At 33.7% G+C, this 12,115-nt stretch overlaps 2 protein-coding genes across 5 annotated transcripts; one reads left to right on the forward strand and one right to left on the reverse strand.

Moving 5' to 3' along the window:
• Positions 1-212: 212 nt before the first annotated feature.
• Positions 213-2,472, reverse strand: dbe (dribble). 2 transcript variants are annotated; one of them, XM_053753624.1, is made up of 2 exons: positions 2,344-2,472; positions 213-1,293 (listed from the first exon to the last, which is right to left on the reverse strand). In XM_053753624.1, the coding sequence occupies exon 2, from the start codon at positions 1,279-1,281 to the stop codon at positions 277-279; it is 1,005 nt and encodes a 334-aa protein (XP_053609599.1). In that variant the 5' UTR covers positions 1,282-1,293; positions 2,344-2,472; the 3' UTR covers positions 213-276. The 2 variants fall into 2 exon arrangements, with proteins under 2 accessions (XP_053609599.1, XP_053609598.1); XM_053753623.1 differs by lacking the exon at positions 2,344-2,472 and adding an exon at positions 2,178-2,337.
• Positions 2,473-4,358: 1,886 nt separating this feature from the next.
• LOC128674965 (uncharacterized) lies at positions 4,359-11,190 on the forward strand. Of its 3 annotated transcripts, none has more exons than XM_053753993.1 (5): positions 4,359-5,443; positions 5,925-6,098; positions 7,145-7,293; positions 7,920-7,953; positions 8,493-11,190. In XM_053753993.1, the coding sequence occupies exons 1-5, from the start codon at positions 4,756-4,758 to the stop codon at positions 8,618-8,620; spliced, it is 1,173 nt and encodes a 390-aa protein (XP_053609968.1). In that variant the 5' UTR covers positions 4,359-4,755; the 3' UTR covers positions 8,621-11,190. The 3 variants fall into 3 exon arrangements, with proteins under 3 accessions (XP_053609968.1, XP_053609969.1, XP_053609967.1); XM_053753994.1 differs by having other exon boundaries at positions 5,925-6,008; positions 8,421-11,190; XM_053753992.1 differs by having other exon boundaries at positions 4,361-5,443; positions 8,421-11,190.
• Positions 11,191-12,115: the final 925 nt, after the last annotated feature.

Below are 12,115 nucleotides of genomic sequence, written 5' to 3' on the forward strand. Positions count from 1 at the left end.
AGAGGTGAATTAAGTCTACTACCCCATGATTTGTATGTCAGGTTGTCAGACAGGCTGCTTGTAAAATCACAGCCGAATCTTCCAATATTTTTAGGTTTATTTTTTACGATTATGGTTTCGCGGTGGCATGCGGCTCTCTACCTAAATAAACCAGAAACAGGCAAGAATAAGAGTTCCAGGCATTAATATGTTCAAAGTAAGAAACTCCTCAGTTATAAGTTTAAAATTTATTTTTTAATAAGGGCAAATACATAATTTATATTGTATTAAAAACGTTTAAAAAGAGTTGGAAAGATTTTTTATTTTTGCTTTGAACTGTTTTATATCAACAATAGATTCCGATAATGTTTTTTTTGGAATCTTCTCTTCTGGGGGAATGAAGTCCTTCTCCCTCTCTTCTTTGCGTGCACGTTTGACTTCAGCCTGTTTTTCTTCCCTTTCATAACGTTTCTTTGCTTTCTTTTGTTCATCTTTGAGGAAATACTCCCCTGTTGCCAGTTCCTGATCAATTTTGCTCTCAGGCTGAGGTGGGGGAAATGGTGTGTATGGCTTTTTCTTCACTTTCATTTTGGGTTGTTTTCTTGGAACATTTTTGCTCTTAAACTTTGGTAGAAATCTTTCCCAATTTTCATTTCTTAGTTTTGGATCTTTCATTAATTCTTTTTTAATCATTAAACTTTTTATATTGTACATGGGATGAATGTTTTTCATTGTATCTTCAACAATGCGCCGCACTTGCACAAGACCCTTGTAAGGGCCTACAGCAGATACAGTATTTCCTTGCACAAGGACATAACATTCTGTCAACAATTCTATTGATTTCAGTGTAACTCCATTAGGGCCAATGAGGCGCTGGCGTCTTTTCAAGAACGTTTCTTTCTTTCTAACAAAAGAATTTATTTTTATGATATCACAACCAATCTCATCTTTTAGAACTTGAACAGCTTGCTCAAACGGCACACTTCGTGACAGCAATTTTATGAAATCTCTAGCTTTAATGATTATATACGGATCCCATGTCTTTCTTGTTGTTTTCACAGTTAAACTTCCTTCAATGAGATCTAACTCTGCAACTATATGATGTTCTTTTAATACTTTTTGCACCAATGGCCAACATTCTTTTAAGTACTGTTCTCTATATTTTGGGAACAAAGTTGCAAACTTACTTTCTTCCAGTAAGCCATGAGGATTGTCTTCTGGAGTAAACTGTGGAATTTTCATTGACCATGCATTTTCCACGGGCCGATGCGCAGCATGCTCTATTCCTATATCTTGATCCATTTGTCTCAAACCCTGTAAAAACATCAACAAGACCATTGAAAAAGCACAAACCTGACAAGATAATCACCAACATACCAGTGTCACTTCTGAAGTATCATGCTAAATTTGGAGTGTTTTGTTCATTGTCAGACATTATCTATATTAAGAGAATGTAATACCTACTTGTACTTTAATTCCTATCACCTTGCTAGAGAATACTTAAGGTATTACGATATGAAAATTATTATTTTTTTGCCAATACCAAATAGTTGCAATGTTAATTTGTATATTGATATTTTGTCCACACACACAAAATGTTAGTGTCTGCGGTTTTTGATTTGTTTGTGATTTCGGGTAGTTACAGCCAATTATAATTATGCAAAGCATCAGGATTAAGGACCCAGATAAAATGATTTAATTTTCCAAATTCCACTTAGTTTCGCTAGTTGTTTCTCAGGTACAAATTCTATCCCAATAGGGACTAAAGGTTTATGAAGTGGAATACGAATATATGATTTAGCTTCATGGTGATCTAGACAACGCTACATTAGGATTGAGGAGCCACTTAGAAAATGTTGTACATTCTTTAATATAAACAGTACCTATCGGACTGAGATTATTTTGTGACTTATCATCGTGATGTATCATTTTCAACAGTATTCTTCAAGTAGTTTCTGAGAACTACGTAGCTCCTCGGACATCTTTACATTGACATAACTGTGGATATGTTGATGTACAATTTCCAGGATATGTGGTACAGAATGTCTTATACCCATTAGTTTCCTTTTAAAGTCTACGTACATAAATAAATAACATGCATAAAAGGGCACTTTTATTACAACCACATAGGTAGGTACCATCTACACAGATATTGCAATAACACTTTTATTTTGATCGAGATCAAGAGTAATACGTACCTACTGGAAAAAATTCTTACGTTTCTATACTTTGTTTCTTCTTTATGTATCTGTTCATTATTGTTGTAAAATCACAAAATAATTGCACACGTGATAAAACTCCCAAAATACAATGTGATGCAGAGCACATTGGTAGGTACTACCTACCTACTGTTTTTTTACTTACCTACATGAAGATGAATAATTTAACACTACATACTACTAGACCGCTGATATTGACTGAAAATTAAAAGCGTAAGCGTGACTGACACGTAGGCATGGGCATAAAAAATGATATATCCAAATATCGATACTTTTTCAAAAAAAAAAACGATATAAATCAGCGATATATTTTCCCTCGATATATCATTTTCGATATTTATTTGCAGATATCAAATTCGTATTAAAAACCGATATATTTTGTAAAGCTCTGCTGTCTGCTCATGTATTTAACCAATCCGATTTCTAAAAAAAAGGAAGAGTAGGTAGGCTGTATGGGTTATTGCGCAGAAAATATCGATATATCAAAATATCAATATTTTTTACTCAATATTTATCAATACATTTAAATAATATCGATACGATATATATCGATATTTTTCCCATTTGCCCATACAAGTAACTTCTACACGTATTGGTTTGGCACCTATTGGTGATTTTAATTTTGAAGTTTTGCCAGGTAGGGCAGGCGCCTTACCCGTGGAATTAGTAGGTATACTCCGTCAAGTACTTATTAAATCCATGGCCATATATAGTGATAATGATGTAGTAATGTAAACTAAAATTAATAGGGAGTATTACTGCACATTTATCCCGCCAGAGTACAGCACTGTATGTCAGGTACACAAAAGCTTTGCCGCATTTTGCTATGTCGATTAAAACGTTTATTTTAGAGTACTTTATTAATCATTTCATTATGTAAGCATTCGTTTATGAAAATATACAAACATGAAGCATATTCGGGTGCCGAAATATTGGGAAATATCGTTTTCCATAAGATAAATACTTCGAAAACTATGGGATACGCCTCACGCTGTAAAATTTTCGAGCCAGTAAACGGTCGAAAAAAAGCTCAGAACACTCACACGTTAAAATATGGACTTCATGCAGGTAACTTCTTCAGTCAAAATCAAGTTTATATCAGTTTATGACCACAGTAATTGACCAAATAATGCAGAACATAACCTAAAATAGTGTTATTATTTTCAGGATAATCCACTAAATCCTTCCTTTTTCCTTTAACCTCGCACCATGGTTGCGTAGAAAATATTTTTGATCATAAATCTGCATCAATATATATATATATATATATAATTATTGTATTTTTTTTTATATGAGAACTAACGTTTAAAATGTCTAAATACTGCTGTTTACGAAACTCTGCCTTTGGGGTAGTTCGCAGAGCGTTTCGACTGCCGGGGCTGTGCGATCATTACAATCCGTCAATTTTCTTAAGGAACATGGAATTAATAAGCACTTCGTACACGGAGTATCTACTAATTCCATGGAAAGTAATCATTTCCAAAATCAATCATTCATAAAATTGACATTACTACAGTCATATACTTAGTAAAACCAAAGATTTTGGATAAGAGTAAAACTCATTCTTGTCTTTGTTTTTGAAAAATTGTAATGACATCGCGACCGCAGCGGTCGAAACATACGGCGAACCACTTTTTGCTATTAAGTCTTATTTTATGATACACTACTTAGCTGTAAAAGTAAAAGCTGTCGACGTAAAATTCCCTTGGGAACATTTTTTTTTCATATGTGACAATTGGAATAAAATATCCATAGCGCATCGAAAACATTGATCGAAAGTAACGCAGCCATAACGCAGCGCCATCTAGTCTTTTATTGCAAAGTTAAGGAATTATTTCGTTTATCGATTCGTTTATCGTTCGTGCAATGTACCTATTTATGTGTATGTATGTTTTAACGGGAGGAAATAGCCATGTCCTTCTACATACTCTTAATTACTATTATATGCGAAATTTCAAGAAGATTGGTTGAGTAGATAACGCGATTAGATGTAACAAACAAACTTACTTTCGCATATTTAATACCTATTAGTTGGGATAAGCGATATTAATTAAATTTCGGTGATAGGTACATATTTGGAGTTTTTTTTTTAATTTCGTAACTCCATTGTTCACCAAGGTCAAGGTTGAAATTGACACGGAATATAATATGTTATAATAATATTATAAACACGGATCAGTGTGTAACCTAAAATATACAAATATATAAATATATTATACATATATACATACGGATAAAGTAAATAAAAATTATAATATAAAGTAAATATATTATTTTGTATAAATTTTGCCAATATAATTATAAATGGAGAGAAAACTAATGTTAATAGAAATTGCATATTAACAGGTCTTGGGATATAAGGGGGAAGCAAGTCGTATTTGGAGTTCCAGTGCCATTATAGTTCATTCTCAATACTGCCATTATTCCATTGCGAAAACTATGGTCGATTGATTTCTGGAATATTCGAAATTTTAAAATAATGATATTCTAAAATGTCGGTTGACATTCCATTCATAAAATTAGTTGACATTTGTAAAAAGGTACGGCGTAAATTAAAATGTATAATATAAAAATGTGTTTCACGCGGTGTCTATTATTTATATGTATATTTCAACACGGTATCGCAAAAGACACACTTCCCGTATTCTTAATAGACCATGATCAAGTTTTAGAACAATTAGTTGAGCCAAATCCATTCACCAGAACAGGAAGTGCCATGTTTTCCGACATCGTAGACGATGCTATGAAGCAGTCTTCTATTCTTGTCATTTTTGTGGAAGAACAGTTTTGTACTGAAGATGTAAGCGGGAAAGACGAAAGTGGGACACCATACCATAATCTGCACGAAGATATAATAAAATACAAAGTAAAATATATTCCTAATGTTGTTAGTCCATTAAATACAGTGAGCCGTATTTTGGAACCAACGCAAATGAATGTGTTTGTATTGGAACCAGGACAAATATTTCAGCCAACGGAAGATTTGAAGTATTTCTATATTTTTTTCCAAGACAACGAAGGTGAAGAGACGAGAATTGAAGCTTTACGCCGTCATGATACCGCTATGCATGAGATTTATGGGACAATCCGTAAAATAACTAATGGCGCCGTCGTAGGAATTTATACAGGCAAAGTTAATCCTATTATGTTGACCTCTTACCGCAGTGGTATCATAGGTGCTGAGAGATCATCCTCTGATAATAGCGTATTTTTAGCAGCTAATTCAAGTCTGCTTAATTTCATAGGTAAGTTAAGGATCCGATATACTTAGTAGGTACACATGTAACACATTAAACTTTCACGTTTCATTATTAATTGCTTAATATAATAAAACGTCTGAAGTACCTATAAAAAGTACGCGTTTAATACCAGAGGGCGAAGTGCGGGTTAGCATTTCACTTCTCACCATCGAATCGATTCGAAATGAGACACAGCGAACCAATCACATTGCGCCATTGTAATGCAACGACAACCACACTGCAATGTGATTGGTTCACTATGTCTCATTTCGAATAGATTCGATGGTGAGAAGTGAAATGATAACCCGCACTTCGTCCCCTGTATTAAATTAAAAACATTTAACACATGTATGTATCCTAATAATATTATAAATTCGAAAGTTACGGCACCACCTAGGTAGTACTCTATATTATACCTCTACTATGTGTGTGCGAGTAACTTGACCGGTGTTTCGGAATAATTATTATAAATCTACATATATTGCAGGACTATCACTGAAAGAAGCTAGTCCTACCAGTAATGTAACTCCTCCCAATCCAGTTTTTTTGGATGATATGGTATCTAAGAAAGGTAATATGGAATATCTCGAATTTAATGTTCAATACCACACTGTCCAATTGAGGTACTATTTTAAATTTACATGGGACTACTGGTTTCTAGGTAGGTCCAAATCGATATCCTACTTACTAATATTATAAATGCGAAAGTTTGTAATGATGCGTGTATGTATGTTTGTTACTCCTATTCGTTTGTTACTATTACACAAAATCTACTGGACGGATTGTTATGAAATTTGGTAGACAATATAACCTGGAATAACACATACGGTACCTTTTATCCCGAAATTCCCACGAGAGCGAAGGTACTTAGGTGATGAAATATCAACGGGTGCAGTTTCCTCACTTTTTTTTTATCGGAAGCGAGTGTCGTGGTCTGTGAAAACTACTAAACATGAGTCAGATTGGTATGCAAACTCATGTGACACGAGGAAGATTCGTACCTTTCTATAATGGGCGAATGTTCACCATCACCATACCGCTTCTAATAAATAAAATAGTTAATGTACTTCACAGTTTCTGTAGGTACTATTTTCTTAAGGTGGTGTTTTGGGCTCACTAATGTCCGGGGCAAATATTACATCTGGGTACTTTTAATAAGTAAGTATCCGATTTGGGATGCAGTCTGGTTGATCTTAACCTCTTACTATAGGATATTAAACACAGGTACAACATCCACACGATCTCAAGAAACAGAATATTAATTTAAATCGCTTTTGTCTGATAAACAAAAAATATGACAGCTTTTGCCTGATAAACAAAAAAAATGTCAGCTTTTGCCTTTGCCTTTCTTTTATCTATGTTAGGAGCCTTTTAACTATTACTTTCTCTTCAATCAAGTCCCTAAAGAAATCATCATGTCGTACAAGGTGATCACTTTTTTACATTTTTTACATTACAATTTTTTAGCACTTCTATGTTCGTCTTCTTTTCAGTCCACCTTATTGTTTCCATAGATGGAATATAGAAGCAGAAAATGTATTTGCACTAAAGATTACGTATAGGTTGAAATACCTACTCTTATATTAGAATGCATGACAACGTAAAGTGCGAATTCTGGATTCCGGTTTAAAATTTATAGCAGGAGCAGAGCTGTCAGTCCAGCTAAGAATTTTATTTCTTAAGATGATAACGATTATTTAATTTCAGATAATATCACGTTATTTGATGCCGCAGAAAAAGTTGGGTCAGTTAAATTCGATATCAAGGTGCCCATTGGCATGTCGTATTATTGTGATGAGCCGAAAAAAATAGTGAGTAGTGTTGATGGAACTACTGTCATGATGTCAGAATATCAGGTAAGTCCTGAAGTAGAAAATTACCTATAGATATGGATATCTTTTAGGTTTCTGTACCGTACCTCAAAAGGTAAAATGGAACCCATATAGCGATCACTTTATCGCCCGTCTGTCAAGATTCAAGATCAAAGCCTTTTTTCTAGAGTGAATTGAAGCAGGCGCGCTATTGCGAATTTAGCAACGAAAGTGAAGTCAGTCAACTCAGAGACCAATTAGTAGAGAAATGTAGGTACCCAAACCTAAAAAGAAAATTTATTAAGAAAGGCAAAGAACTAACCTTGAACAATACATTGGAAATTGGCAAACTTATGAGTGAAGAATTTGAAATTAAGACTAGATTCTTAATTTCAAATTCTTGATGAAACAAGGTATTACCTATATTAATCATTGTATCAAACGTAATCTCCAGTCGCATTATTTAAATTTTAGCTATAATGACATGACATTATGTTTAGTTCGATTATAAACTTCGTCTTAACTTATGCCGGCTCCACAATATGCATGAATGCCGACGCGATGAGTGAACATAGTGCTTTATGTACCTACTGCAATGTGTGCTGGATCCGTCAAAGTTCGGCGAACTTTCCCGCGATACCTTTAGTAGTGATTTACTCTGGTGTTTTCAGATTCAACCTTTTGCTTCATTTCAAAGTGAAAATGGTGAGTTAACTAATGTTATTTACTTATTTAGTAGGTAAGTATTCTGTCACAGCCATCTGGTTGAGCGAGGACGGTTTAGGCCCGTTCGCTTTTGGGCCCGGCAATAAAAATGAGCCACTCAGATTACAGAATCCTTTTTATTAATCTAAGATGAGCTACTAGCTCGTTCATTAAACGCCGGCATTCAATTGATCGCCTAGGACGATCATTAATTGAACTAGCATCAATCTCAACCCTTTGAAGATGGCTGGGTGCACTTGGGTGCATTTTCAAAAATGAGAACTTAGAAAAAATTGCATTTTCTAAAATGAGATTTTAACCATATGCATATCCGAAAATTATCTTTTGCCAAATTTAAATTTAGTTCCTATTTCTTTTTATTTACTATATATTAAATTTCACGGTTATACATATTAGTTATGTAATAGCGTGTTTGTCTGTAATATATAAACTTATCTTTCATGAAGGAATGGGTGCGACAAAATTCTTGGGCGACGTAGTGAAATGCAACGCATACTTCAATATATACATATTAACAGGACTCGTGATGGCAGCGATATTCTTCATCCCTTTTCTGATAGGATTGAGGTTTCTCTTCAGAGTTCGTTCAATCAACCGTTTCGAAGATCCTTGTTGCATGCCTATTATGTTATCCGCAGATGGATAAGTTATATAAAAAGTAGCGGTAGATATGTAGCTAAACTAGCAGACTGTTTTAATTTTTTATATGCATTATCGTTAATACTGAAGAAGTTTTATTTGGCTATAATAATGCACAAATCTTATTTGATGTCGAGACATAACAATTGTTTTCTGTCACACCGATTCTTAGAATTTGGAATAAGTACCTATGTAAATGTTATGTTCATTGTGTCCATGCTCAGTTCATGATACTGAATAAATAACTTTTTGCTCAAGAATGCGAAAAAACATTTTGTTCCATGATTGTTCCATACAAATCAAACACCTAACTTTAGGATCAGAATGTCAGCTTATTTTTTCCGTTATTTCGGGGTTACCCATAACTACGAAAAGTTTTTCAGTAACATGGAGTAAGCATGTGGACAAAATAATGCCAAATGAGGTGTGTATATGTTATGAACCATGTGATTAATTATAACACTAATATACCTATGTTCACTTTAATTATGGACAAGCCATTTCGGGTGAAAGAAATTATTACATATAAGTAGTAATAAAACTCTAGGGGTAGGTACGACAGGACTACGTGAAGTCGATTGAACAGCAATTCGTTTCTGTCACTAAGTTAATTAGCAATAGTGAAAAAACCTTTTTTAATATTGTTCTGTCCCATTGACGTACTTACATAATAATTATACCTAGATATTTTGATTATATTAGCATATTGCCCTTTCATTATTCAAGTTGCGCGGGCAATTTGTCCAATTACTTGGTCCATAACAAAGTATGTAAGTAATACCTAATATTAGTTTTTATGTTAGCAAAATAGTACTTATCTAATCTTTACCACAGTAGCAGTGGCGTAGCGTGTCTTAAAAGACAAATAAAAATTGGGGCCCCAAATTAATGGTAAAAAATACTCATTGACTTAATAATAAAGTATACGTGTAAACATTGTTCTCCGTGTTTTGTCATGGTTACATTGGTTATTGCGGAATTCTTCCGTTTGTTATTACTCAAACAGAATGTAGGAACAAAAAAACGATATAGCATGTTGCTAAATTTGGGCACACGCTTAACCCGGATTGCTATTTTTACTTTTGTCGTTTCTTAAGTAAAAGCTCTATTGGTATGTATGCCAGTTTTTTTTTCTTTTCAAGAAGCAAGAGATTGTCATTGTAACATTTTCCTAATTTATGGTTCCACACGTTGGGACCCCTATAGCCCGGGGCCCTGTATCATTGATACGGCGCGATATAGCGGTAGCTATGCCACTGCACATTAGTGTTGATAAAAAGTACTCGACCGTTTGTTCATGCCAACTTGCCTTTTATGTCAGTAATATGTTCAACTATACTGTTCAACCGAATGAAGACATTGGAGAAATTACTTGAGATCTTAGTCTTAAGGTTAAACTTTTTTACTTTTGAGGATCGTAGTGTTTTAATCTTTTTAGTTCGTAGAAAATAGTACCTATAAGGCTTAGGAAACTAGTTAAGTGAACCAAGCTAATTTTTATCTAGGTCCAAATAGTGTAATTGTGTACTTGGTTACCTATTCATAAAGATAAAGCATGCTTGTAACTACCTACCTAGTTAAAGTATGTTTTGTCACTTTGACACTAACAAAGTATTTCAACATGCTTTCTTTCGTATGAATAACAGCGTTAGGTAATAAGTTACAAATATTTTTATTTACGATGGTCAATTAGGTGCAATACCTAATGTAATGATAAGTTCAGTTCTAATTTAAGCAAACTGCCTAAGGCGCAAATAAAACTTAAGCATAATAACGTAGGCATGGACGTATAAAATTATACGTCCATGAATATAGGTATAATTTTAAGATTCTGTGTTTAGTAAGTAAATGCCTTTCTTACTCTCTTATTCTTTTCATTGGCAAATTATTTCGCCTGATTTTGACTACGAGGAAGGTAGTTATATACCTGATTTTTTTCTGATTTTATTAGTACCTATAGGTAATAAGTAGTAAATTATAGCTTTACTATAATTAAGTTTGATCACTGATACCGGAAATTTTATTCTAGTCCGGAAGGGGTCCCTAGAGTACCTACCTATCTGCCTAAACTTGATGAGGTCCAACCAGACGTGTAGACTGTAGACGTACTTGTGACTGACGACGAAGACACCGACAGCCGCGGCGTGAAAGTAGGACCAAATGAAAAACTAACCGTTGATCACTGATTTTGTATTGAATGTAAGTAGGTCTACATTAACCCCACATTGCGACAATATTATCAACAATATAGACTCTGAATTCTCTATATACTCAAGGTGGAGATTAATAAAGTACCTCCCGGTCAAACCCAAAATTTTGACCATTTAAGAATAACATTCCGAACATCGTGCCATGCCATGTTATGATGTTTATCTTAGGTCTTATTAAAGACTGGAAAAAATAAAAGAAAAAACGATAATTACTTGGCCCTACTTTTGCGCGCCATCAATCGAAGTCTTGATTATAAAGTTTACGTCTAAAAAAATCACGGAATTAGTAGGTGTAGGTGTAGTGGGACTCCCTCTAGAGTATAGATCTAGCTCTAGATATTTTTCAATACAATGTATTTTACCTTTATTTTGTTTTATTTATTCTATTTAGGCCCTGTCACCGCGCATTCACTGTGGACATGCACTAACGATTTTATTATAAAAAATGCTTCAAAATTACGTCTCACTAAATCAATTTTGTATATCAATGAATAAAGAGGAATCTACCTTCGGTAGTGTGCACGCATACATAGGTACATCCTATTTGTACTAAATAGACAAGGAAAATATCTATATACATATAATAAAACTGTAACTGGACTATGTCTGTACATAGGAGATATTTACGAAAAATAAATAGACATTTAGGGTCAATAGAAGCCAAAACAATTTTTTTTAGAATTTTTGTCTTTGTACGCGCATCACACAAAATCTACTGAACGGATCTCCATGAAATTCGGCACAGAGATAGAATTTGGCCTGGATTAGGCTACTTTGTATCCCGAAAAGTGAGAAATAGGGAGTAGAAGTTAGTATGAAACTTGTTATTTTTGAAGTGAGACACGTACAATTTTAGATTTACTTAATCTAGGTTGAATTTTCAAAAACAAATTTGTAATTATTTATTGTATAAGTATTAATTTCGAAAATTTTACTTAAAATTTCTATAAGAAAAATACGGATAATTAGTTTTACTTCCTGATAATAGATGACGCCACATGTGAACTCATTAAATTTTAAATGAAATCGTCAAATATATAATAATGATAGTTCCCATTAAATTATTTTTTGTTAGAAAAAAATACAGTTTATTTTACTCTCGCCATCGAACTTTCACCATTGAATATAGAAGCTTAGTCGCTTCAATTTTAATCTGATACAAGATGGCGCCACAAGGAAAGCAATGTCGATTCGAATGTCCGCCGGGAAATTATATCTATCAAACTCGAAATACGTACGCACATAGGAGCTTTTGGATTTTCAATTCGAATAAAACAATACATTTTTCTTTT

This window comes from Plodia interpunctella, chromosome 13, assembly GCF_027563975.2.
Source record: "Plodia interpunctella isolate USDA-ARS_2022_Savannah chromosome 13, ilPloInte3.2, whole genome shotgun sequence".
In the NCBI taxonomy this organism is placed as follows: Eukaryota; Metazoa; Arthropoda; class Insecta; order Lepidoptera; family Pyralidae; genus Plodia; species Plodia interpunctella.

What these genes read in the sequence shown, in the direction of transcription:
- dbe (XM_053753624.1), bottom strand. Translation starts at nt 1,281, where the DNA reads ATGGATCAAGATATAGGAATAGAGCATGCTGCGCATCGGCCCGTGGAA.
- LOC128674965 (XM_053753992.1), top strand. Translation starts at nt 4,756, where the DNA reads ATGTATAATATAAAAATGTGTTTCACGCGGTGTCTATTATTTATATGT. An exon ending in AAGTCTGCTTAATTTCATAG is followed by an intron (nt 5,444 to 5,924) that starts GTAAGTTAAGGA and finishes CATATATTGCAG; the next exon opens with GACTATCACTGAAAGAAGCT. An exon ending in TTCATTTCAAAGTGAAAATG is followed by an intron (nt 7,954 to 8,420) that starts GTGAGTTAACTA and finishes TCTTTCATGAAG; the next exon opens with GAATGGGTGCGACAAAATTC.